The 27,233-nt window shown below is 45.4% G+C and overlaps 1 protein-coding gene across 3 annotated transcripts in view; it reads right to left on the bottom strand.

Moving 5' to 3' along the window:
• reck (reversion-inducing-cysteine-rich protein with kazal motifs) overlaps positions 1–27,233 on the bottom strand; it is a 185,313-nt gene that overhangs the window by 32,608 nt on the left and 125,472 nt on the right. For all 3 annotated transcript variants that reach the window (XM_073029289.1, XM_073029443.1, XM_073029366.1), the window contains 6 exons: positions 26,456–26,665; positions 22,312–22,448; positions 15,925–16,065; positions 13,252–13,440; positions 7,223–7,345; positions 3,905–4,076 (listed from right to left, as the gene is read on the bottom strand). In XM_073029289.1, the coding sequence (XP_072885390.1) occupies positions 3,905–4,076; positions 7,223–7,345; positions 13,252–13,440; positions 15,925–16,065; positions 22,312–22,448; positions 26,456–26,665 (972 nt within the window). The remainder of the gene's footprint in view (positions 1–3,904; positions 4,077–7,222; positions 7,346–13,251; positions 13,441–15,924; positions 16,066–22,311; positions 22,449–26,455; positions 26,666–27,233) is intronic.

Raw genomic sequence — 27,233 nt, 5'->3', positions numbered from 1 at the left:
TGGAGCAGGTTAAGACCTACAAGTATCTGGGAGTACAGTTAGACGAGAAGCTAGACTGGACTGCCAACACAGATGCCTTGTGCAGGAAGGCACAGAGTCGACTGTACTTCCTAAGAAGGTTGGCGTCATTCAATGTCTGTAGTGAGATGCTGAAGATGTTCTATAGGTCAGTTGTGGAGAGCGCCCTCTTCTTTGTGGTGGCGTGTTGGGGAGGAAGCATTAAGAAGAGGGACGCCTCACGTCTTAATAAGCTGGTAAGGAAGGCGGGCTCTGTCATGGGCAAAGTACTGGAGGGTTTAACATCGGTAGCTGAGCGAAGGGCACTGAGTAGGCTACGGTCAATTATGGATAACTCTGAACATCCTCTACATAGCACCATCCAGAGACAGAGAAGCAGTTTCAGCGACAGGTTACTATCGATGCAATGCTCCTCAGACAGGATGAAGAGGTCAATACTCCCCAATGCCATTAGGCTTTACAATTCTACCGCCAGGACTTAAGAACTTTTTAAAAGCTATTATTAATGCTTTTTGAGATAGTGATTTAGATGCATATCATATTTTTTACTGAGTTAAGTATTGTATGTAATTAGTTTTGCTAGAACAAGTGTATGGGACATTGGAAAAAAAGTTGAATTTCCCCATGGGGATGAATAAAGTATCTATCTATCTATCTATCTGTAATATTGCAACAAGATCATCCACCTTATTGCTTATACTCCACGCACATTTAGATACAACACCTTCAGTACCGTATTTGCTATCCTTGCTGATTCTGCATCCCTAATGATTTGATACTCAGCCTGTTGGCTGCAACTAAATCCCATCACCTGACCGTCCTTCCCGACAATCTGACTGCATGCTATCTTTACTTTTTTACCATCTGTCCTATCCTGAGTCTTTCTCTCTGGTTCCCAACCCCTACCAAGTTAGCTTAAACCTTCCCCCAACAGCTCTAACACAGGGGTCACCAACCCTTTTTGCACCAAGGACCGGTTTAATATTGACAATATTCTTATTGACGGGGGGGGGGGGGGTTGGGTTGGGGTGTTAATCACAACCGGAATATAGGTGATAAGTCAACTATAAGTCCTCGCGCATTTATTAGTGGCTAATACACTCAATTTCGTTTCTAAAAGGGTTTATCTAATGAATTTAATATTAAACACAGCGCGTATTTTCCTCACATGAATATAGTGATGTCAATTATAACTCATAAGTCAATAGCATCATAACATTTTAAGTAACATTTGGATATTAAACACACAGTGCATATTTTCCTCATATGAACATATAAAATCATTGTAACACACCAGTGAGAGGACAAGGTAAGGGCTGGAGGTCCCCATACCGGGGCCGTGGCGGTTGCAGTCCGGACAGAGCTACTGACCGAGCGAGGATTGCAACAGGGCGCATGCCCGCTCCCATTGTAGGATCTATCAGCTGACAAAAGTTTGGCTCGATGACTTTCAGTAGATTGCAGCAAGGTAGCTGCTCCGCTACTTACGAAACCCTGAGCCCGAATTAGGTCGTCTGTGAATATTTTAGCACTGGGTTTCCCAAGAACATTCGGTGTGCTAAACAGGTTTAGAGGCAGCGTCCATCTGTCTGCGCTCCAGGCCGATACCAACGGCACTTCTCACCGGCCACGCAAGGCGGCCGGATACCCCAGGCCAACCAGTGATCCCTGGCACTAGGGTATCACTGCGTTTAGGCGACTGATGACCTCGCGTGGGTAATGCCTTCGTGTGCATAACGACCTTGTGTGCGTTCAAGTTCAACAGTCGGCGTGGCAGGAAATGAGGAAAGGTGCAGCTGAGTCATATCGTCAAATCATATCGTTTCCTCGTTGCCCGGTGGTTGGGGATCACTGCTCTAACAAACCTGCCCGCTAAAGTATTAGTTCCCCTTTGGTTCAGGTGCAACCCATCACTTTTGAACATGTCATACCTCCCCCAGAAGAGATCCCAATGATCCAAGAACCTGAAGCCCTGCCCCCTGCACCAGCTTCTCAGCCACGCAATTATCTGCCAAATCATCCTGTTTCTACCCTCACTGGTGGGTGGCACAGGCAGAAATCCAGAAATTACTACCCTGGAGGTCCTGCTTCTCAGCTTTCTACCTAGTTCTCTAAATTCCCTTTTTCAGGACTTCATTGCTTTTCCTTCCTATGTCATTGGTACCAATATGTACCAAGACATCTGGCTGCTCCCCCTTCCCTCTCCAAATGTTGTGGACACCATCTGAGACATCCCTAACCCTGGCACACAGGAAGCAACATACCATCCTGGTGTCCCGTTCACATCCACAGAACCTCCTGTCTGTTCCCCTCACTATCGAGTCCCCTATCACTACCGCTCCCTTCTTCTCTCTCTTTCCCTTCTGCACTCATACTCAGTGCCTGTAACCCGGTTGCCATGGCATTCTCCCAGGAGGTCATCCCCACAGAAGTATCCAAAGCGGTATACTTTCTTTTTGAGAGGAATGGCCACAGGGGTGCTCTGGTCTAACTGCCTATTTCCATTCCTCCTGACTGTCACCCAGCTACTCACCTCCTGCAACTTCGGGGTGACTACTTCCTTGTAACTTTGAACAATTATATCCTCGCTCTCCCACACAAGCCATAGATCATCCATCTGCTGCTCCAAATCCCTAACACTGTCTTCAAGGAGCTGCAGCTGGATGCACTTCATGCAGATAGAGTTGCCCAGGAGACTCTGAATTGAAGAGCACACCACAGCCATTTAATGGTACTTTTTAGATTTTGGAGCTTAATTATTTTGGAAGCGCATCATACAGTGTCAACTCTCATATTCAGTCTCTCAGCTGTTTTGCAAACACGAGGAAATCTGCAGATGCTGGAAATTCAAACAACACACTATATAGATGCTGCCTGGCCTGCCGTGTTCCACCAGCATTTTGTGTGTGTTGTCTCAGCTGTTTTGGTTTGTTTTCAAGTAACTGCTGCAGAGGGAAATTCATATCAACACTTTGGGCTAAGACCCTTCATCAGACTTGAAAGTAATAGGGCAAAAACCAAAATAAAAAGGTGGAGGAGGGGAGCACAAGCTGGTGGGTGACAGGTGAAACTAGGTAAGGAAAGGAACATGGGATGGTGGGGGAGTGAGAAGAAGTGGGAATAATATGAGAAGTTGTTAATGTTTTCCCTAACAATGTCAAAAATAAATTGAAGAATGAAACAGCAAAGGAGGAAGGAGGCTAGTATTGTCAAATTGCTCTGACTGACTTCAAAGCAAAATAGAGGTGAGGAAGAATGCACTCCTTTTCCGTTTACAGACTGTGATACGCAGTATTGCTAGGCCCATGGAAAAGAATACTAAATCTTTGCTCCTGCATGCCTAGATCGAGGGCCTTCATTCGTTTATTGCTGCAGATACTTGTGTCATTGGGACAGCCAGGTAATATTGTGAGAGCAACAATTCCGAAGATCATAGTGTCCTGGCCTGGAGAAGAAGTAAGAAGGTGTTTGCCTTGCTGCTGTTGTGTCAGCTGCACGTTGTTCTGCTGAAAACTGTGGGATTGCTACGCTGGCGCTGGAAGCATGGTGACACCTGCGGGCTGCGATCCTCATACTGTGCTGGTTGCTGACGTTAATATGACACATTCCACTGAATGTTTCTATGTACATGTGTCTAATAAATCTAATCCCCTCCAGTTAGCTGATGACAACAGCTCAGAAAAGTGCAGCATGTTAGCACCATGAAGTAGGATGACAGAAGATTATGAAGCACAAGTCTGGTAGCTGATACTGAGCACAAAGAACTCTATTGTTCATAATGGGCAGGCAGTGCAAAATGATAAACCCATGCCCATCTATAACTGTTAATATTCACACCCATTTTCTCTGAAGAGTGAAATATAGATGAACATAAAAATGTTGGCACCTTTGACTTTTTGAGCATCGATGAGAGATGCATGGGTCTTTGGATGCACAGGATCCAAATTCAAACTGACTATCCTGCAATCCAACACATCGTGCAATACAGGCACTTGGGTAAGTACGTCCATTGTGGGCACAAACGGGTACAAACTGGTCAGCGCAATTACAGGGCAGACCTATAGAAGACAAGAGATGAATAATTTACTTGGGAATATTCATACTGAAAATCACATTCATTCACAGTGCAGAATAAATAGTTTAGCATTTTCTTTCTGTTCATTGTTATAGAATCACCCAGTTTTCAGTCATGCAAGGTAACTTAGCCAACATCTTGAACTAGTGTCTAAAATATCCAGTTTAAGGTCCAAAGTGCAAGATTATAACAAGGTGGATTGTGAGGCCAAGAATATACCGGTACCTTATTGTAGAAGGGGTACGCCCAAGGGTCTGATTACACTAGGATAGAAGCAGTCCTTGAGCCTGGTGGCTCAATACTTGCAAATACAACAAGGCAAATGTCTTTACCTAGCCTCCATTTATGGCTCCTTTTGGTAGGACAAGAGAAACTGGGATTATACTTCTTTGAGTTAAGGTTAATGGACAAAATGCAGATAATTAAAAATGATCATGTTAGGGTAGGCAAGATAATATTCCTGCCTTTGGCAAATGTACTGGTAAGTAAATGTCAATGACTTAAAGAACCCTGGTTGGAATTGGGGAGACTTTGCCTTACACAGCAGGATGATCCATTGGATTTACAGTGCTTTTAAATTGCAGACTCTGGGAAAAACAGCAGTGCTGCGAATCTCATTTCGGTCATTAGGGCTCAGGCTCTGACTCTGAGTGCGCCACCATCTGGTATGAAATTGCAATGCAGCACAAGACCCTGCAATGTACAGTGAGGGCTGCAGAAAACATCATCGGGGTCTCTCTCCACCCCCCATTCAGGACACGTATCAAAAGCACTGCATACGCAGCGCCAACATCAATATCAAAGACCCCTCCCATCCTTCCCACAGTCTCTGTGACGTCCTGCCGTTAGGCAGGAGGTAACGCAGCACCAGAATCAGAACTGTCAGGCTGGGTGACAGCTTCTTTCCCAGGCTGCTAGACTTAACTTGCACCCTGCTGCCACCCAGCACTCATGTACACCCTGTCTGAATGCCCTGCCCCCTTCCTCCCCACTCCCAAATTCACTGCCACACACTCATCCTGCACTGGTCTCTTTTCATCTCTCATTGCTGCTGTTTTACATATTTATATGATTGCTTGTTTTATTACAATAGTGCCAGCAATATTATACTGTCTTACATAAATTGGCACCTCATACTTTATGTCAACATGTCCATATTCAGGCCATGCCACTCAGGGACGTGTTGATATTGTTTTGTGAATGTATGTACTGGATTGTAACTACCGTATATGTGCTGTGTGTGACTATATGTCTGTGCTTTGCGCCTTGGCCCCAGAAGAATGATGTTTCGTTTATAGACAATAGACAGTAGGTGCAGGAGTAGGCCATTCGGCCCTTCTAGCCAGCACCGCCATTCACTGTGATCATGGCTGATCATACACAATCAGTACCCCGTTCCTGCCCTCTCCCCATATCCCTTGACCCCACTATCTATAAGAGCTCTATCTAACTCTCTCTTGAATGCATCCAGAGACTTGGCCTCCACTGCCTTCTGGGGCAGAGCATTCCACATATCCACCACTCTCTGGGTGAAAAAGTTTTTCCGCATCTCTGTTCTAAATGGCCTACCCCTTATTCTTAAACTGTGGCCTCTAGTTCTGGACTCACCCATCAGCGGGAACATGCTTCCTGCCTCCAGCGTGTCCAATCCCTTAATAATCTTATATGTTTCAATCAGATCCCCTCTCATCCTTCTAAATTCCAGTGTATACAAGCCCAGTCGCTCCAATCTTTCAACATATGACAGTCCCGCCATTCCGGGAATTAACCTTGTGAAACTACACTGCACTCCCTCAATAGTAAGAATGTCCTTCCTCAAATTTGGAGACCAAAATCCTTTGTTTAGCTGAATATGTGTGCGTGGTTGACATGAGAAAGTCTGCAGATGCTGGGAATCCACAGGAATACACCCAAAACACTGGAGGAACTCAGCAGGTCAGGCAGCATCTGTGGAAAAGAGCAAATAGTCAACGTTTCAGACTGAAACCCTTCACTCGGACAGACGAAGGGTCTCGGGCCGAAACTTAACCTTGAACCTGATTCTGTAACGTGCTGGCATCAGCTGGTTGTTTCTTCCACTGTGCAGAGTCACAAAGATTTGCATCCCCAGCATTTAAATTTCCCCAAGAGATCCCTGTAAGAGTAATTAAGAATTTTGTTCTACGACCTTCATTTTCAGAAAGCATGCTGTACATGTAGCATTGTTCAGAAGTCTTAGGCACATATACTGTGCATATCTGGAAAGCCCAAGACTTTTGCACAGTACTGTATTTGTCCACATGGAGCGGAAAGGGAGTTTATAAATCTGGTGGGAGCAAAGGATGTTGAGAATGGCGAGGGTGAGGTGCCGTGGAAGGAGTGTGGGATAGGTGGCAGAGAAGGAGTGCCAGAGGCAGGTGGTGGCATGGGTGCAGACACACCCAACCCTGAGACATTGGCTAAGGTCATGTGATTCCAAACAATTGGTTTATTGATCGTTACAGAATGTGCCTCTGGTGCTTCCCACTCCCTTCCCCTTTTCCCAACCATAATTCCCATCCGTCTGCCCCTTCCCACTCTTAGTCCACACTTGAGACCCGTATCAGAATCAGGTTTATCATCACTCACATATATCATGAAACTTGTTTTTGGTTTTTTTTTGGTTGAGGCAGTACAGCGCAATACATAAAATTACTACAGTACTGTGAAAATTAGGTAACAGGATGGAGATACATCTCTACCAAAGGAGATGCAAGATGCTACTTCTCTCTGCTAGCCTGCAGGTCACTGTTGGGCAAGGTGTAGCTCCTGCTTAGCCCCTTGATCAGGGTCACATGAAACCATGGGAGCAGGTGGTGGATGGTCGTATGAGCAGCCTGGTTATGTAACCACTGACATCAGGCAGACAATCTCTGAAGAGTATTGATAATGGCTGGGGTCACCCGTCTTGTAAAGACACTACCCAGAAGAAGGCAACGGCAAACCACTTCTGTAGAAAAATTTGCCAAGAACAATCATGGTCATGGAAAGACCACAATCGCCTACATCATACAACACAGCACATAACGAACAAACTGTGCAAAACTCTTAGGCACCCTAGCTATGCAACCATGGCTCAGACTTTTGCATAGCACTGTATTAAATTCTGACCTGTGAACATTGTCCGATCCATTAGAGAACTGTATTCAGTCAAACACTGACGGTTTGAACAGATCAGTGCCCCTGCAAAACATGAGCACGTGTTGCAGTCCACTTTAAAAGATGTCCCATGGCCTATGAGATACAGAAACAAAAAGAGGATTAATAAATTCAGAAAAAGCTTGACGTTTCAATTAAAGGGATCATTTACAAACTATAATCAAGAAGCAAATTTGCAGGTACAGGAAACTTGGAATAAAACAAAGTCAGAAAATGCTGGAAATATTTGGCAAGTCAGGTAGTTAGTATCTGTACAGAGAAAAGAATATTTGAGGTTGATAACCCTTCTACAGCTCATCATACCTGATCTAATCCTAGGTCCTGTCTAACACACTATGTCTTATATCCCAAGGCACTGACAGAACAGCAGCGAGTTTTTATTTGTGCTGATCAAAGTTCTTCCCTCCAATAATAATAAGATTGTGGCGACCCACCTACTAGCACACTCGAACCGGCTCACAATTAGCCAGCGTGCAGGAACAAAGGCTAGGTCCGCAACAAAGGGAAAAGCCTGCGGGGGTTTGTGAGTACGTGTCTCTTGGACCATCCGCGCCCGGGGAGGGCAGGGTGAGGGAGACTTTAAAGCAAGACTGGGAAGTTCGAATAAAACATTCTTTGATTGCAGTTTACCGACTCCGTGTCGTTATTTTAGCGCTGCGTGTAGCACACCGCTACAATTGGTGACCCCGACGGTCCAAACGATTTTTGGACCGAAGATGACCGACGCCGCATTTGTCCATGCAGTTTCGTTGAAACTGCCAAGCTTCTGGACGCTACGACCTCACCTATGGTTCCAGCAAGCAGAAGCACAATTCCACGTTCGGCAGATAACCTCAGAGGACACCCGTTACTACTACGTGGTGAGCTCCCTCGACCAGGACACAGCGGCCCAGGTTGCGGAGTTCATACAGTCTCCCCCGGCGGACGGCAAGTACACGGAATTCAAAGCCCTGCTCCTAAGGACTTTCGGACTCTCACGCCGCGAGCGAGCTGCCCGTTTACTGCACCTGGATGGCTTGGGAGACAGGCCTCCATCGGCTTTAATGAATGAGATGCTGTCTCTGGCCGACAGGCACACACCCTGCCTCATGTTTGAGCAGGCATTCCTAGAGCAGCTGCCCGAGGACATACGTCTGCTGCTGTCCGGCGCGGATTTCAGCGACCCCCGGAAGGTGGCAGCCCGGGCGGACTTGCTGTGGAACGCCAAGAAGGTGAGTGGGGCGTCCATCGCACAGATCACCCGGCCACGCTCCCAGCAGCAAACCAGTCCAGGCCCGGCCGCAGAGCCCGCTAGCCCCAGAGGCAGGGATGGGGAGCCCAATGAACAATGGTGTTTCTACCACCAGCAGTGGGGCGCAGAAGCCCGCCGTTGTCACCCGCCCTGCAAGTTCCCGGGAAACGCCAGGGCCAGCCGCCGCTGATGGCTACGGCGGCTGGCCTTCGGGATAGCCTCCTGTATGTGTGGGACCAGCGGTCGGGACGCCGTTTTTTGGTCGACACCGGTGCCGAGATTAGCGTCTTACCTCCGACGAGTTACGACACCTGCAGCAGGGCACTGGGTCCCCCCCGAGGGCCGTGAACGGCAGCACAGTAAGGACCTACGGCACCCGTCAGGTGCAGCTACAGTTCGGTTCCAGCCAGTTCACGTGGGAATTCACACTGGCCGCCGTAGCCCAACCGCTTCTGGGTGCGGATTTTTTGCGGGCTCACAGCCTACTGGTCGACCTGCCCAGGAAGAGACTGGTCCACGCCGAGACCTTTCAGACGTTCTCCCTGGGTGCAGCCCAGTTGCCAGCCCCTCACCTCGGCTCCATCACACTGTCCGACAACGACTTCACCAGGGTCCTGGCGGATTTCCCATCAGTTCTGGCACTGCAGTTCACGGCAGCCATGCCCCGACACGGCGTACAGCACCACATCCCGACACAGGGACCACCCCTCCAGGCCCGCGCTCGGCGGCTTCCCCCGGACAAGCTCCGACTGGCGAAGGAGGAGTTCAAGAGGATGGAGGAATTGGGGATCATCCGGCGGTCCGACAGCCCATGGGCCTCCCCCCTGCACATGGTGCCCAAAGCAACAGGGGGCTGGAGACCATGCGGCGTCTACCGCAGGCTGAACGAGGCTACCACACCGGACTGCTATCCTGTGCAGCACATTCAGGACTTTGCAGCAAACCTGCACGGCGCACGGATCTTCTCCAAGGTAGACGTCGTCCGAGGATACCATCAAATCCCGATGCATCCGGACGACGTCCCCAAAACGGCTCTCATCACCCCGTTCGGCCTTTTCGAGTTCCTCCGCATGTCGTTCGGCCTGAAGAATGCCGCACAGACGTTCCAGCGGTTAATGGACGCGGTGGGACGCGACCTGGACTTCGCATTCATCTATTTGGACGACATCCTCATAGCCAACAGCAGTCGTCAGGAGCATCTGTCCCACCTCCGTCAACTCTATGCCCGGCTGAGTGACTACAGTCTAACAATCAACCTGGTCAAATGCCAGTTCGGGCTCGACACCATTGACTTCCTGGGCCACAGGATTACTAAAGACGGGGCAACCCCTCTGCCTGCTAAGGTAGATGCGGTCCGCCATTTCCCCCAACCCACCACGGTCAAAGGCCTTCAGGAATTCGTAGGTATGGTCAATTTCTACCACCGCTTCCTCCCTTCAGCTGCCCAAATCATGCGCCCCCTGTTCGCCCTACTGTCCAGTCCGGGCAAGGACATTACCTGGGACGAGGAGTCCGCCGCCGCTTTCATTCAAATGAAGGAAGCCTTGGCAAACGCCGCGATGCTAGTGCACCCCAGAATGGACGTCCCTACCGCCCTCACAGTGGACGCATCTAACACGGCAGTCAGTGGGGTACTGGAGCAGCTCATCGCGGGCCGCTGGCAACCCCTGGCGTTTTTCAGCAAACACCTGTGGCCACCCGAGCTCAAATACAGTGCTTTCGACCGGGAACTGTTGGCGCTATACCTGGCAATCCGGCATTTCAGGTACTTCTTAGAAGGTAGGTCCTTCACCGCGTTCACGGACCACAAACCGCTTACCTTTACGTTCACGAAGGTGTCCGATCCCTGGTCGTCCCGCCAGCAGCGCCATCTGTCCTACATCTCTGAATACACGACGAACGTCCGGCACGTCTCGGGTAAGGACAATGTCGTGGCAGATGCACTCTCTCGCCCTAACATTCACTCCCTTTCCCCAGGGGTAGACTTTGAGGCGCTGGCAGAGGCGCAGCAGGCAGATGAGGAGATCCCGAGTTACAGAACCGCAGTCTCCGGTTTGCAGCTCCAGGACCTCCCTGTAGGCCCAGGTGAGAGGACCCTACTCTGTGACGTCGCCACCGGCCAACCCCGTCCCGTCGTCCCGGCACCTTGGCGGCGACGTGTTTTCGACTCCATTCATAACTTGGCGCACCCCTCCATCCGGACTACCGTCCGGATGGTCTCCAGCAGGTTCGTTTGGCACGGACTCCGCAAGCAGGTCCGTGACTGGGCCAGAACGTGCCTGCACTGCCAGACGGCCAAGGTGCAGCAGCACACCAAAGCTCCGCCGCAGCAATTCCACCCCACCCACCGGCGTTTCGACCACATTCATGTGGATATCGTGGGCCCCCTGCCAGTGTCGCGCGGAGCGCGGCACCTCCTGACTATCATGGACCGGTTCACAAGATGGCCAGAGGCGATCCCGCTCACCGACACCACCTCCGAATCTTGCGCCCGGGCACTGATCGCCACCTGGGTGTCCCGCTTTGGTGTACCGGCCCACATTACCTCTGACAGAGGCGCCCAGTTCACCTCCAGCCTGTGGTCAGCTATGGCCAGCCTTTTGGGGACTCAACTGCACCACACCACTGCCTACCACCCACAGTCGAATGGACTAGTGGAGCGTTTCCACCGTCACCTAAAGTCGGCTCTCATGGCCCGCCTGCGAGGAGCTAACTGAACGGACGAGCTTCCCTGGGTCCTACTCGGCATCCGCACGGCACCCAAAGACGATCTGCATGCCTCGTCGGCCGAGTTGGGTGTACGGTGCACCCCTGGTCGTCCCTGGGGAGTTCATACCAGCCCCAAGGGGGCAAGAGGAAGAACCCGCAGCAGTCCTGGGCAGACTACGCGAGAGGCTCGGTGACCTGGCCCCCATACCCACGTTGCAGCATGGGCAGAACCCGACCTGCGTACCCAAAGACCTGCAGAACTGTAAGTTTGTGTTTGTACGATGGGGTGGGCATCGGCCACCACTACAACGGCCCTACGAGGGGCCGTTTACGGTGCTCAGGAACAACGGGTCCACGTTCGTGCTGGACGTTGGGGGGAGAGAGGAGGTTTTCACGATGGACCGACTCAAGCCGGCCCATGTGGACTTGGCGCAACCGGTTGAGTTTCCGGCACCGCGGCGCAGAGGCCAACCTCCCAAACAGGGTCTGGCCCAGACTGTGGACATTGGGGGGTGTATCGCCGGTTCTGGGGGAGGGGGTTATGTGGCGACCCACTTCCTAGCGCACTCGAACCGGCTCACAAATAGCCAGCGTGCAGGCACAAAGCCCAGGTCCGCAACAAAGGAAAAAGCCTGCGGGGGTTTGTGAGTACGTGTCTCTTGGACCATCTGCACCCGGGGAGGGCGGGGTGAGGCAGACTTTAAAGCAAGACTGGGAAGTTCGAATAAAACATTCTTTGATTGCAGTTTACCAACTCCGTGTCGTTATTTTAGCGCTGCATGTAGCACACCGCTACAAGATTAGAATTATTTTTTCTGGTCTTTTATCTCATTTGTGCTATCTGGAAAAACAACAGCTAAATGACAGCAAGGGAAAAGATGCCACAAAGCCTGCAGTTGTCTGGGGAGTTGCCATCTGACAGAGGGTGGTTGGAGGGGATGGACGAGCAGACCAGAGAGTTGCAAATGAGAAATCCTATCAATACAGTTGATAAGGTTGTAAAGAATGTGTATGGTGTGTTGGTCTTGATAGCTTGGGGATTTGATTTCACAAGCCATGAGGTAATGTTGCAGCTCTATAAAACCCTAGTTAGACCACACTTGGAATATTGTGTTCAGTTCTAGTCACCGCATTATTGGAAGGATGTCAACGCTTTAGAGAGCGTGCAGAGGAGATTTACCAGGACTCTGTTAGGACTAGAGAGCATGTCTTCTGAGCAAAGATGAGTGAGCTAAAGCTCACTCTTTGGAGCGAATGAGGTTGTGAGGTGACTTGATAGAGGTATATAAGATAATAAGAAGGACAGATCAAATGGACAGCCAGCAACTTTTGCTCAGGGCAGAAATGGCTAATACAAGGGGCATAATTTTAAGGTGTTTTTTTTTTCTTTTAAAACACCAAGTGGTGGATTCAGGGAACGCCCTGCCAGGGGTGGTGGTAGAGGCAGATACATTACTAGCATTTAAGAAACTCTAGGATAGGCAATGCATGATGGAAAAATGAAGGGTTATGCAGGAGGGAAGGATTAGACTGACCTTAAAGTAAGATTAGCACAACACTGTAGGTCAAAGGGCCTGTACTGTGACATAATGCTCTATGGTCTGTGTTCAAAATGCTGAAAGGAAGGAGGTGGTAGAATTTTGTAGAAGTTTGTGGAAATTATGAAACTTTAACAAATACTCTTCAAACATCTGAACACAATTTAACAAAAACAGCAAATAGGTTAAATGCCATCAACATCCAAATCAACGGTTTAAATTTTCATTCTTTTCCATTGGAATTATATATAAAGCAGACTCTGATACTGTAGTTTAGAAGAGAAATACTGATTAGTGCTGTTCACAAAATAATCGTAAAAGTAACATGGGAATTCATAACTTCAGTTCAGCTTGCTGAGAGCACTTGAGCTTAACAAGTCCCAGGTCAAGAGCTATTTATTAATCCCAAGGAAATTAATGTAATATTTCAAAATCACAAGGCTTATACTTAATATATATATTTTTACAAGTACTAAATAATACACACTTTTTTAAAAACATACTTTTCCTCTGGCCTCCAACTATGCAAGTCTTTTGCACATCAATACACGGCATCTCCAAACAGTTTTCCAGCCGTCCACTTGGGCCACACGTGCACACTCTGTAACAACCCATTTCTCCGCTAGTGACAGGTAGTTGAATGACGGTGCCTTGCCGCACCAGGAAATCCGAAGCTTCCCCCAGCTTGCATCCTTTAACAAAGCAAAACACCCTATTTAATGTAGACAGTAATAAATACCACTCATGAAATAAACTTAAAATTTCAAATGAGAGCTTGTGTGATGCTGTATTTGAAAATATACTGAAACCTATAGCAGCTACTGCACAGCAAAGGAGGCAGCGGCAAACAGGAGTGAGATAGATCAGCTGGTTGAGTAGTGTCGCAACAACCTTGTACTCAACGTCAGTAAGCACAAGAAACTGATTGTGGACTTCAGGAAGGGGAAGTCATCGACGGGTCAGCAGCATCTAGGTCCTGGGTGTCAACATCTCTGGGCCAAACATACGGACGCAATTATTAAGAAGTCACGCAAGCAGCTACATTTCATTCAGAGTTTGAGGAGACTTGGTATGTCTCCAAAGACTCAGGCAAATTTCTACAGATGCACTGTGGCGAGCATTCTGATTGATTGCATATCATCTGGTATGGAGGAGTCAACGCACAGGATCGGAAAAAGCTACAGAGGGATGTAAACTCAGTCAGCTCCTTCGTGGACGTGAGCTAGTGGGTGACAGGTGAATCCCAGTGAGTGGGATAGGTAGGAAGGTGGGGAAAGTGAATGATGTGAGAAGCTGGGAGATGATAGGTGCAAGAGGTAAAGGACTGAAGGTGGAATCAGAGAGGATAGGGCAGTAGACCATGGAATTATAGGAAAGAACGTGGGAACCAGAGGGAAGAAGGTATAGGTAATGGGCAGGTTCAGAGGGTGGGGGAGGGAAAACAGAAGGGTTAAGAGGGCTAGAGGGATAAAGGAAAACAAAGGGGAAAGGAAGAGACAGAGGTGAGTGGTTACCCAAAGTTAGGGAAATCGATGTTAATGATGTCAGGATGGAGATTACCAGAATGGAATATGAGGTGTTGCTCCTCCAATCTGCGTCTGGCCTCAACGTGGTAATGGAACAAGCCATAGAGGGACATGTCAGTGTAGGAATGCGAAGAGGAATTAAAATAGCTGGCCACCGGGAGATCCTACTTGTGTCAGCGAATTGAGCACAAATGCTCGACAAAGCAGTCCCCTCATCAGCATTAGGTCGCACTACTGTAGAGGAGGCTGCACCGGGAGCACCAAATACAATAAATGACCCCAATGGATTCACATGCAAAGTGCCAGATTTTAGGATGGTCTTGCTCAGTTCTGCTTTGCTCATTTTCTCAGAGTCAGAAACTTAGGGGAAGAAAACCGGTATGAGGTCTAAATTCCAACATTCTAATCAAGCAGGTTTGTTTATTGAACAGAAAATCTTGAAAGGAGGCCCCAAATTGAAAATAGTGTGAATAATTTGCAATTACTTTTATGTAATTGTTCAGTCTCCACACCAGGCAGTGATGCAACCAGTCAGAATGCTCTCCATGGTACATCTGTAGAAATTTGCTAGTCTTTGGTAATGTACCGTATCTCCTCAAACTGTTAATCCAAGTCAGTTGGTCAGTCAGTCCTGACAATCTCTCTACCAGCTTTGCTGGCTAGGGAGCTCATTTTTCTATCTTCAAAAGAATAAAGACCTTGTCTATGAACCACCTTTAATATCCTGGGAACCAACTTGGTGAACCTTCAATGCAATCCATTGATGTTGAGTAATGCTACATAAAAGCAGTACGCCTTTTAGTTGAATACTCTGGCAAGAATGATCAAGACACTGTTTGCCCAATTCCTGTGGTACCCCAGTAATCACAGCTTCCATAACTGAAACTGACTCCTTGTTTTCAAATCCCTGAATCAATTCTTAATCCATGCCAATAAATTATCATTATTCCACACACTATTTTTGTTCAATAGACTTTGGTGTGGTCGTCTGACAGTCCAACCACACAGCTTTTCAAGTCCTTTCAAAATTAATTTAGATTCTTCTCAGACCAAATAGTACCCACAAACACTTCCTGTATTTGCAGTTTGCTGTTTTGCACATTGTTTATCAATGCTATCTTTCTTGTAATTTATTTTTTTTATTGAAGTTCATCAAACATTTCCATGAGATGTATTTCAGACATTGTACATTGTTTGTCAATGCTCTTTCACTGATTCTATTGTGTTTCTTGAATTTACTGAAATTGCTTGTGACAATATGAATCACAGGGTTGTATATGGTGATATACGTACTTTGATAATACATTTACTTTGAGCTTTGAATCTATTTTAGAAGATCACAAATGTACTTTGACATTCTTCAATGCCACTGCTTTTAAAACTTAGGTCAACAGGTTGAAGAGTCATAGAGCAGAATAGCACAGAGCTCCAGAGGATTTACATATACTAAACTTCAGCAATAACCCAAGATACTCTGCAATCAATGAAGTACAGGAGAATATTCACATACAAAATTTCCATAAATATTCATTAGATAATGACAATGTCTTCTGGTTTTTTTAGCGATATTGACATTGTACACAAGAGTCATCTTCCAAAAGCAGAACTGAAGAAAGGAACCGTTTTACCTTTCTAACTGGAACTACTCACCTGGGACACACAAATAGGGAAGACAATCTTGTCCAGCCTGGCAACCCTTTCGATTTACTTCACACACATAGTTGTTGGGACAGGCATTTGGATTACATGGATGTATCACCTCTGCCACAGTACTGTGGAATGGACTAGGAGCTGTCAAAAATATGTAATGGAAAAATGGCTGAGAAATACCTACTAAATTTTGTCATCCATCTGACAGATTAAGATTAAATCTTGGAAGTATTCCAAATTTACCCACAAACACAAAATCACTGCACTAGTTGAAACTGGATTTTGGCATCCAGCATGTTATTTTGTATGAGATGAACAAATTAAGTCACAACAGTTCTATGATTAAAACATACTTTTTAACGTGATAAATGGTACTTATGACTTGAGGATGACTCCAAGCACTATATAGCTAATATTTTTCAAATATATCACTGGAAAATTCGAATTAAGATATCATCCTGTATAAAGTGCAACACAGATTGTAAGACTACCCTGCCACCACCAAGGTTTCATCACAAGGACAGAGAACTGTTTAATGTTTACTGTTTAGCTGCCAACAGTATAGTGGCATTAGCACTAGACTATGAGGCGAGTAGTCCTTGGTTTAGATCCGGCTGGCCACTTGCACACCAAGGGAGCAACTCAGCCTCGTAAAATGCTGCCTGATGTGCCACAATACTGCACACTACATTCATTTTCAGATGACAAGGTGGGTGTAGTACTTCTCCACTTTAAGGGATAAGTCCTTTCTTACTTTCGAGTCCTGATGAAGGGTCTATGCCCAAAACGTTGACTGTTTATTCCTCAGTATGGAAATTGCCTGGCCTGCTGAGTTCCTTCAGCATTTTGTGTGTGTTGCTCTGGATTTACAGTATCTGCAGAATCTCATGCTTATTATATCCTGTATAAAGTTATGCTTAAGGTACAACTATTACTCTACTTTGCAACTTTAGAACGGAGATGAGGAGGAATTTCTTGAGCCAGAAGGTCATGAATCTGCAGAATGCATTGCCTTGGACGGATGCAGAGGCCGAGTCAATGGGTATATTTAAAACAGAAGTTAATAACTTTGTGATTAATAGGGTGCTGAAGGTTATGGGGAGAAGCCAGGAGTATGGGGTTAGGAGGGATAATTAATCAGCCATGATGGAATGGCAGAGGAGACTCAATGGCATACTTCTGCTCCTATATCCCTATGGTCCTAGATCACCTGGACAATACAACACCTTTGTCAGGATGCTGTTCGTTGACTATAGCTCTATCATTCCTCCAGTCCTGATCAATAAACTACAGAAGCTCCCTCTGCAATTGGATCCAGAAGACCACAACCTGTGCGGATTGGTAATATCTTCTCTCCAATGATGATCATCACTGGCGCAACTCAAGTATGTGTGTGTAACTCACTGCTCTACTTTCTATACCCATGACTGTGTGGTTAGGCATAGCTCAAATTTGCTGATGATACAGCCATTCTTAGTAGAATCTCAGATGGAGACGAGAGGGCGTACAGGAGTCAGATATGCCAGCTAATTGAGTGGTGTTGCACTCAACATCAGTAAGACCATATTGTGGACTGTGGACTTCAGGAAAGGTAAGATGAGGGAACATGAACCAATCCTCAGAGGGATCAGAGCAGAGAGAGTGAGCAATTTCATTTCCTGGGTGTTAAGATCTCTGAGGGTCTAACCTGGTCCCAACATATCAATACGGCTATAAAGAAGGCACGACAGCGGCTATTTCATTCAGAATTTGAGGAGATTTGGTTTACCACCTAAAACACTCAAAAACTACTACAGATACCAAAAGTATTTTTCAGATACATAAAGTGTAAAAGAGAGGCAAGAATAGATATTGGACCGCTGGAATACGGTGCTGGAGAAATATTAATGGGGGACAACAAAATGGCAGACAAAATCTCCAGGTCCCATCTCTTACAGCCTTTCAATATTTAGTAAATTTCAATTAGATTTCCCCCGCACCCTTTTTCTTCTAAACTGCAGGTGAGTACTGGTCAGAGCCATCAAACGCTGCTCATGATCTTTTCATTCAAAAATCCCCATTAATCCCAAATTAATCTTAGTAGTCAAGATCATGAGTTTAGTAAAGTCCTTTTTGAGCAGCTCAGCCAAGTAACAATAATGCACGTACCAGAATCTTAAAGGAGGACAGTCATCACTATTGTGGAGAAATAGATAGGGAAGTGACTGAAGAAAGTGAAACATGGACTGCTTCATATATTCTACATAGGGTCTGACAGCTTTGGCACATGCATGTTCCCTTGCCTTTAACTTTGACTTGGGGAAAGTGAGTGTAATTGAAGAAGTTGTTCAATGCAAGAGTAAGTTCTGCTACCAGACAGCAATGACTGAAGGAGTTCAGCCTTGATTTAAGATAGTAGGACCTTCAGAACAACCTCATGTGGTATGATCATCAGTGATAAAGATGAGTGGAATGGAACAGGTCAAAGGAAGAGAGATTAAATTCATGGCTACAGGAAATATATTACATGCATCACGAGCAGGCAGCAACAATGTTTCTAGAAGATTTAATGGGCTATGATTCAATGGCAGCATCAGAGAGATGTATGAGGAGCTATCTGAAAGCTGATGTTTGGTCATCCAGTGTTTGATTGGTGGAAAAACAAGCTGGACCAGGACAATCTACAGTCGTGCCACTTAAAGACTTGGGCTGTATTTCATTTCCTTTGTGACGATGTTTTTATGAAATCATAACCATATGTGATATGTGCAGTGTGCTGTAGGCAATACGTTTTGCAACATGGCCCCGGAGGAATGTTGTTTCATTTGGCTCTGTTCATGTATGGATGAAATACAATTAAACTTGAACTTTGCCAAACCCCAACACCACCATCCTGATCAGCAAGTTTTATGATGATGTTGGGGTTAGCCTTCCACTTTCCTTAATTTTCCCTTTGACAGAACTTTCAAACACATCACTCACTCCCCCCCCCCACCCCTCCTCAGGCAAAACAAGGGAAGAATTCTCATTGTCCTCACCATTCATCCTACCGTCCACCACATTCAATAGACTTGTCTATTATTCCACCACCTTAAATGGATTCCATTAGCAAACATGTATTCCCCCGCACCCTCAGGCATGCTGCCTGACCTGCTGAGTTCTTTCAGCGTTGTTTGTTAATCTTTATTCATATTTTTGTCATCAACTTCTCTTTCCCATCTCCTGAGAATGTGCCTCATTGATTCCTTTCATTTGTCTTAATACTTCCCCCTTTGAATGTGGTAAACATTTCGCATCACCATATTACGCATTTGTGCCGAAGTTGTTCAACTATCTTAAAGGTATCTAGAAACAGAAGATGTAACTGTTAATTCTATGACCCTACACCATTAATCAAAGAGTATTAAATCTGTGTGTGCTTGTCAATATACACTCAGTGCCCACTTTATTAGTTGCACCTATACACCTGCTCGTTAATGCAATCATTCAACAGCAACTCAATGAATAAAAGCATGCAGACATGTCAAGAGGTTCAGTTGTTTTTCAGACCAAACATGAGAATGGTGAAAAAATATGATCTAAGCAACTTTGACCGTGGAATGATTGTTGGTTTCAGTTCTCAGAAACTGCTGATCTCCTGGGATTTTCATGCACAACCGTCTCTGCTGTTTACAGAGAATGGTGCAGAAAACAAAGAAACATCCAGTGAGTGGCAGCTCTGTGGGCAAAAATACCTCGATAATGAGAGGTCAGACTGGGGCAAACTGACGGGAAGATGACAGTAACAAAAATAAACATGCCACAATAGTCATGTGTAGAAGTCAACTCAAGTCAAGTTTATTGTCATTTAACTATCTATACATGTATACCGACAATGTTTCTCCAGGCCAGAGTATACAGCACAGGTGTACACTGTCACGGGAAAACCTAGTTTGTAACGGGGTCCAGAGTAGACCCTATGAACTGTGCCGCTATATATATATATATATATATATATATATATGAGTGAGAGTGAGAGAGAGTGAGAGAGAGTGAGAGAGAGTGAGAGAGTGAGAGAGTGAGAGAGAGTGAGAGAGTGAGAGAGTGAGAGAGTGAGAGAGTGAGAGAGTGAGAGAGTGAGAGAGAGAGAGAGAGTGAGAGAGTGAGAGTGAGAGAGTGAGAGAGTGAGAGTGAGAGAGTGTGAGAGTGTGAGAGAGAGAGAGAGAGAGAGACACACACACAGAAACTGCTCGAAAGATTGATGTTATGGTTTCTCTGCCAGCTTGTTTACCTTTTCCCTGAGGTCACTTGCCTGCTTGTAAAGTTCCTGCAGAAAGTGGAGGGCGGAGCAGGTTGGTGGACAGCTGGTGTCCAACATGGAGAGATAAAAGCCAGGTCTGTTGTTACACAGACAGACAAACCACGAGACACACAGTTTGGACACTGAACAAGCTTTGTTGCACCCACATGAAAGTGGAGTTTTGGAGGATCGATTCAGGGAAATCGATCAGTGGCTCACAGTGTGAAAAGGTGTGACCAGTGGGGAATTATTTGTGCATCCATCCTTGCCTGAGTGGTAATCCCACCATGAAGAACGGTCGTACGTAACATGGTCATAGTCTGACCACAACGGGAAGATCGACGGCATCACCTCTCACTCTCTCCAACATTACTCAACTAACTACCTCGAACTGAACTGAACTCTCTTCACCATCGTAAGACTGTACCCATTTACCCCTAGGTTTGAAAGAGCCTCCTTATCCGCGAGGGATTGGTTCCAGGACCCCTCGCGGATACCAAAAAACGCAGATGCTCAAGTCCCTTATCCAACCTGTCTAAATGCGGTGAACCTTAAGACCCAGCAGAACTCCAGACCTTATTTAACCTGTCTCAGTGTGGTGGACATTAGGATCCGGCGGTGGAGCTCTGAATCCGCTGTGTTTCTGTTCACGAAAATAATCACGATCACGATTGAAAATAAAGTGGAAATAATAAAGCAATCGGAAAGAGGTGAAACGCCATTGGTCATTGGAAAAGCGTTAGGTTACGTCGGTCAACGATCGGAACAATTTTAAAGGATAAAGTGAGAAAGGCCCTGCCCCGATGAAAGCTACAATTATTACTAAGCAACGCAGTGGTTTAATTATTGGGTTTTGGGGTTTTGAGTTTTTGATCCTCCACATCAACCTGGCACGTTCCCAGCGCTGAAATGTACGTTCTTAAGTGTTTTATATGCATAGAAAGGTAAAATATATACTATATACTAAGATAAACTCTTGACTAACTGACGCTAAGTAAAACCAGATGTACTTACTAAGAGAACTTCCAATTTTTTCGATCCCGATTCACGATAACCCACGCACATCCTCCCGTATATTTTAAATCATCTCTAGATTACTTATAATACCTAATACAATGTAAATGCTATGTAAAATAGTTGTTATACTGCATTGTTTAAGGAATAATGACAAGAAAAAAAATGTCTGTACGTGCTAGAACAACAAGTGCTGGAAGACACTTCCGGGTTTTCTCGATTCGCGGTTGGTTGAATTCGCGGATGCGGAACTCGCGGATAAGGAGGGCTGACTGTATGTGATTAGGCTACGGTTAAATTGGGGGCTTGCTGGGTGGTGCAGCTTAAGGGGCCAGAAGGGCCAATTCTGTACTGTCACTCAATAATTAAATAAAATCAAAGAGCATAGATTAAATATTGTAGGGTACAGTACAAATGATCTCTTCTGTACATCACCATCTCAACACATCGAACCTTGAAGTGGATGGGCTGCAGCAGCAGAAGACCATGAATATACACTCAGTGGCCAATGATTGTACATCCTTTAATCACTACTGCCAAAAAGAAGTTAAGTAATTATTTACCTCATTTACTGTTCACATGACCTTGCCACCTTCACAAGTGGCTGCTACACAACATCAGGGACTCCACGCGTGGCTCTCATGGTGCACACTGAAACAACTGCTGTGCAAAGATCATGAAGGACACCCTTCTGTCTGTCAGTGCAAGGAGCTCGCTAGGTTACCGCACTGCAAGAGACAGTGTGCAGGGTCAGGGTAGAGATTAAAGCCCTCTCAACAATGCGAGGGCCTGGAATCTCGAGGACCAGCACTTGTCATGCATAGAATCCAAGAGGGAAAGACTGAGATCAACCTGAAGTAATGGAACAATGTTTTGTGCTCTCAATGATGGCCTATGAATGCTTAATATTTGTAAATTGTGTGAATAAGGTAGACACCTAAAGAAAAAGCAGTTCAAAATGTAACTTGGTGCTTAGTGGTTCTTTGAGACAGCCCAAGGATATCACAATGTACTTACATTAAATCAAAATTGATCCTTCGCTTCTCAACACCTACTTTTCAAAGAAAAAAATTGGAAATAACCATAACCACTCTACGATTGTGCAGCAAACATACCAAGGTAGTTTTTCAGCGGGATGCAATTCTTGTGGTCATCATTTGGGGATAATTGATTGCAGATGGTTTCAGCAGTTTGTCCGGTTGGAAATTTACTGTGATCGCCGCAATTTGTAAGAATTTCTACGCAGTCTGACCTAAAGTTGGAGCACAGATTTTGTAAGCAAATAACTGTCAAAGCTTGAGATAATGCTCGTGACACAGAAAAACTGAGACCCCAGGAAAATGTGCACCAGATCAATTATCAACACGAAAGGTTAGTGAGCAACTGCAATTCTAACTGTGTGTTAAAAGCTACCATATTTCTCGGTACATTTGTTGACATTAATTCACAAAATGGTAAGAGATGATGTAGGCTCAGCTGTCAACTGAGACTACATCCATAACTGTCATGTGAGCTGAGGATGCGAAGCAGAATGCTCAAGCCTCACTCAGATTTCATTATAAATAACTAAACTCCTTATATGAGATTGGGCTTCAACACTCTGTCCCTAGCAAAAGATGGCAGCATTGTGCAGGACCAGTAGGCAAGTACCATTTCAAACAGGTATGGCTGTGCCTCTACTTTCTTAAAAGTTTGTACAGATTCAGAATGTCATCTAAAACTTTAACAAACTTCTATTATGTGCAGTGGAGAGTTTACTGACTGGTTGCATTACAGCCCGGTATGGAAACACCAATGCCCTTGAATGGAAAATCCTACAAAAAGTGCTGGCCACAGCCCAGCCCATCTCCACCTCTGAGCTCATCTACAAGGAGTGCTACTACAAGAAAGCAGCATCCATCATCAAGGACCCCCACCATCCCAGATTATGCTCTCTTCTCACTGCTGCCATTGGGAAGGACAAACAGGAGCCTCAGGTCCCACACCACCAGGTTCAGGAACAGTTATTAACCCTCAACCATCAAGCTCCTGAACCAGTGTGGTTAACTTTGCTCACCCCAACACTGAACTGATTCCTTGTTCACATGACATTGCTGGGGGAGGAATATTAATCAATGAGTTGAAATATTAAACCCAGATCCACATCGGATCCAATGATTCAATTGTTAGCATTTGAAGGGCAGGAATTTCCACAGGACAATAGATCAATTGCACACCATTTATCTGACAACTGTGGAATTTATTTTTACTTTTTATTTTATTTAGAGACCCAAACAAGGTAACAGGACCTTCCAAGCCAACGTGCCCACGCTGCCCAATTACACCCATGTGACAATTAACCTACGCCTTTGGAATGTGGGAGGAAACCAGAGCACCCAGAGGAAACATGCAGTCACATTGCAGAAAATTATGCACTGTTTCCTGCCAGCCAGGTTTCACGCACACTAACATAGTACGTCTGATGCTAAGAGATTTTATTTTCTCACAATAACCTTTCACGCTGAAGCCTTCTGGCGAGCACAGTGAGTATACCCATCAATACCGCTCTATCCACACCACGTGTAATGTTGTCAAGGAGCAATATGGTAGCCGAACGGCAAGTGCAACACCTTCCAGCGCCGGCTGTAAGATCAGGGTAGAATGCAAAACCAGGGATCACTGCTGAAAATTAATAGTCATCCACTTATGAGAGGAAGTTCCAGAGTTAAATTCTGGCGCCATTCTGTAAAGAGTCTCTGTGTGTCCTCCCCATGGAACATGTGGGTTTTCTCCGGGTCCTCTGCTTTCCATCCACAGTCCAAAAGACATACTGGGTAGGCTAATTGTAAATTGTCACTGTAAATTGTCCCGTGATTAGGTTAGGGTTAAATCAGGGTTGTCAGGGATTATTGGAGTGCCATGGCTCAAAGGGCCAGAGGGGCCTACTCCACGCTATATTGCTAAATAAATCACTAGACAGGCAGGTCAGACAGGACAGATAGGTCACCAGACAGGCAGATCGCAAGATAGTTAGACACAAGAAACTCTGCAGATGCTGGAAATCCAAGCAACACGCACAAAATGCTGGAGGAACTCAGCAGGTCAGGCAGCATCTATGAAAAGAAGTAAACAGTCAATGTTTCAGGCCAAGACCCTTCATCAGGATAGGTAGATAGTTAGATAGCTAGGTAGATGGCTAGATAGGTAGATAGATAAAGAAATGAAAGAATAAATTAAAATATATTCTTGGTAAGCAAGGTTGTCACAGATATCAGGTGAGATTACCATGAGATCAGCCACAATGGTACAGAATGACACAGGTTTGAGGGGTACAGTGATGTCCTGACCCTAGTCTATGTGGTCATGTGGACCAAGAGGCAGGATGTGGAATTAACTGAGCAACCTTTGCCCAGCACATAGATGATGAGGCAAGTAATTCCCTTACCACACTGATTCTACAAAGCCTATTTACGAGGAACTGTGTGATTAAATTATTTACAATTAAAACAATACAAATTTAACTTGCAAGTATTGAGTCACAAAGCCGATATTATCAATATCAAAAATTTGCCAGTATTTTATTTTTATTTAGAGATACAGCACAGAATAGGCTTTTCCGGCCCACTGAGCCACACCACCCAGTAACTCAAGCCAAATCACGGGACAATTTACAATGACCAATTAACCTACTAACCAGTACTTTTTTGGACTGTGGGAGGAAACTGGAGCACCCACACTGTCACAGGTAGAACGCACAAACTCCTTACAGATGGTGTTGGAATTGAACTCCAAACTCTGGAATGCCCCAAGATGTAATAACACTAACCACTACACTACTGTGGTGCCCTATAATGTACATTTTCTTAACTAAGATCTGGAAGAGGGGACTGAGTGTAGTGTATCTAAGATTTCTGATGATACTAAATTGAGTGGAAAAGCTAATTGTGCACAAGATATGGAGAGTCTGCAGAGAGATATATATAGGTTAAGTGAGTGGGCAAGGGTCTGGAAGATGGAGTACACTGTTGATAAATATAAGGTCATCCACTTTGGAAGGAAAAATGAAAGAGCAGATTATTATTTAAATGGTAAAATATTGCAGCATGCTGCTGTAATCACAAAAGGTTTGCTTGCAGGTGCAGCAGGCTATCAAGAAGGCAAATGGAATGTTGGCCTTCATTGCTAAAGGGATTGAATTTAAGAGCAGGGAGGTTATGCTGTAACTGTACAGGGTACCAGTGAGGCCGTATCTGGAGTACTGCGTGAAATTCTGGTCTCCTTACTTGAGGAGGGATATACTGGCTTTGGAGGTAGTACAGAGGAGGTTCACGAGGTTGATTCCAGAGATGAGGGGGTTAGACTATGAGCAGAGATTGAGTTGCCTGGGACTGTAGAAGAATGAGAGGAGATTTTAGAGAAATATAAAATTATGAAAGGGCTAGATAGAGGCAAGAAAATTATTTTCACTGGTAGGTGAGACTAGAACTAGGGGCACATAGCCTCAAGATTCAAGGGGGAGATTTAGGACTGAGATGAGGAGGAACTGCTTTTCCCAGAGAATGGTGAATCTGTGTTATTCGGTGCCTATTGAAGCAGTGGAGGCTACTTCAGTAAGCATATTTAAGACAAGGTTTGATAGATTTTTGCATAGTAGGGGAATTAAGGGTTATGGGGAAAAAGGCAGGGTAGGTGGAGACGAGTCCATGGCCAGATCAGCCATGATCTTATTGAATGACAGAGCAGGCTCGACGGGCCAGATGGCCGACTCCTGCCCCTATTTTGTATGTTCTTAAGAAAATTAAGCATCTAAGAGAATAATGTCCCAATTTTTCAACATGCCACTAACTTGAAGTCACAGAAAGACACAGTACTAAACGCCATTTGTCCATCATGCCCATGCTGTTAAAATATTTTATATACACACACAAAAAAAAAATTCAACTTTTGTTTTTAATTAGAAGTGACAAAACACACACAACTCTAAAAGGCTCCAAAATCAAAAAAAAACTAACAGCTGTGCATATTCTACCAGCCTTAGTCGTTTTATCCAATCAGTAAACCGAAGTACCAAAGGCTCCTCAAAATGTTAGGAGTTCATTTGTGAGGAAAGATGAGCCATTTTGATGGAAAAGATTAGCTTCTTTTAAAAATGAAATGATGCATACAACTTAGTAAAATTATATAAAAGACAAGAGCGAAAGGAGTGTAAAAATACAAGTCACTAACAGATATCAACAGTTTTCTTGAAGTGGTTTCATGGCCCAGTAAAACTGAACTTACTTGCAGATGCTTCCTCCAGACTTGCTATAGCATGGCTTGATCTGTAAGGAACAGGCAATTGCTTTCCACATTTCCGGCTGGCAGGTCTTAATATCTTGTACAGGAATATTCATAAATGGCATTTGGATGGTCCCTTTCTCCCACAGTTTCATGTCGTTCTTGGCTCCTTGGTCTGACTGAGCATTGCAACTTCGAAACAGCTCTGTGGGTCTGAACAACAGAACATGTTCACACAGAACAGCACATTACATTGGTAATTTGATCAATTTGTTTCTGTTATACTACACTGAACTTATATTTCTCTTCTTCAAGGTCAACAAGACAAAGGAGATGGGCATCGACTTCAAGAGAACTCGCACTACTCACACCCCTCTGTGCATCAGTGGCACAGGCCTGGAAACTGCAAGCAGTTCCAAACTCCGGGAGCGTACATCACATACAACCTCTCGTGGTCCCAGAACACATGCAGCACTATCAGAAAAGCTCATCAATGCCTCTCCTTTCTGAGGAAACTGAAAACAGCTAGACAGTGCACATCTATACTTACGTCACTCTACAGATGCATGTTAGAGAGCATCCTAACATGCTGCATCATTGCATGGTATGGGAACTGCACTGCAGTGGACTGAAACTACAATGGGGAGTCAAAACTGCCCAACGCATCACGGGCACCAGCCTAAACCACCATCAAGGACATATATACAGAAAGGTGTCTAAAAAGGGCAAGTAACATCTTGAAGGATCCCACCCACTCTGCTCACAGACTGTTTGTCCCACT

Source organism: Hemitrygon akajei, chromosome 1 (genome assembly GCF_048418815.1).
Source record: "Hemitrygon akajei chromosome 1, sHemAka1.3, whole genome shotgun sequence".
Classification (NCBI taxonomy): Eukaryota; Metazoa; Chordata; class Chondrichthyes; order Myliobatiformes; family Dasyatidae; genus Hemitrygon; species Hemitrygon akajei.
The sequence above is the reverse complement of the archived record's forward strand: the minus strand, read 5'-3'. Positions and strand labels throughout refer to the sequence as shown.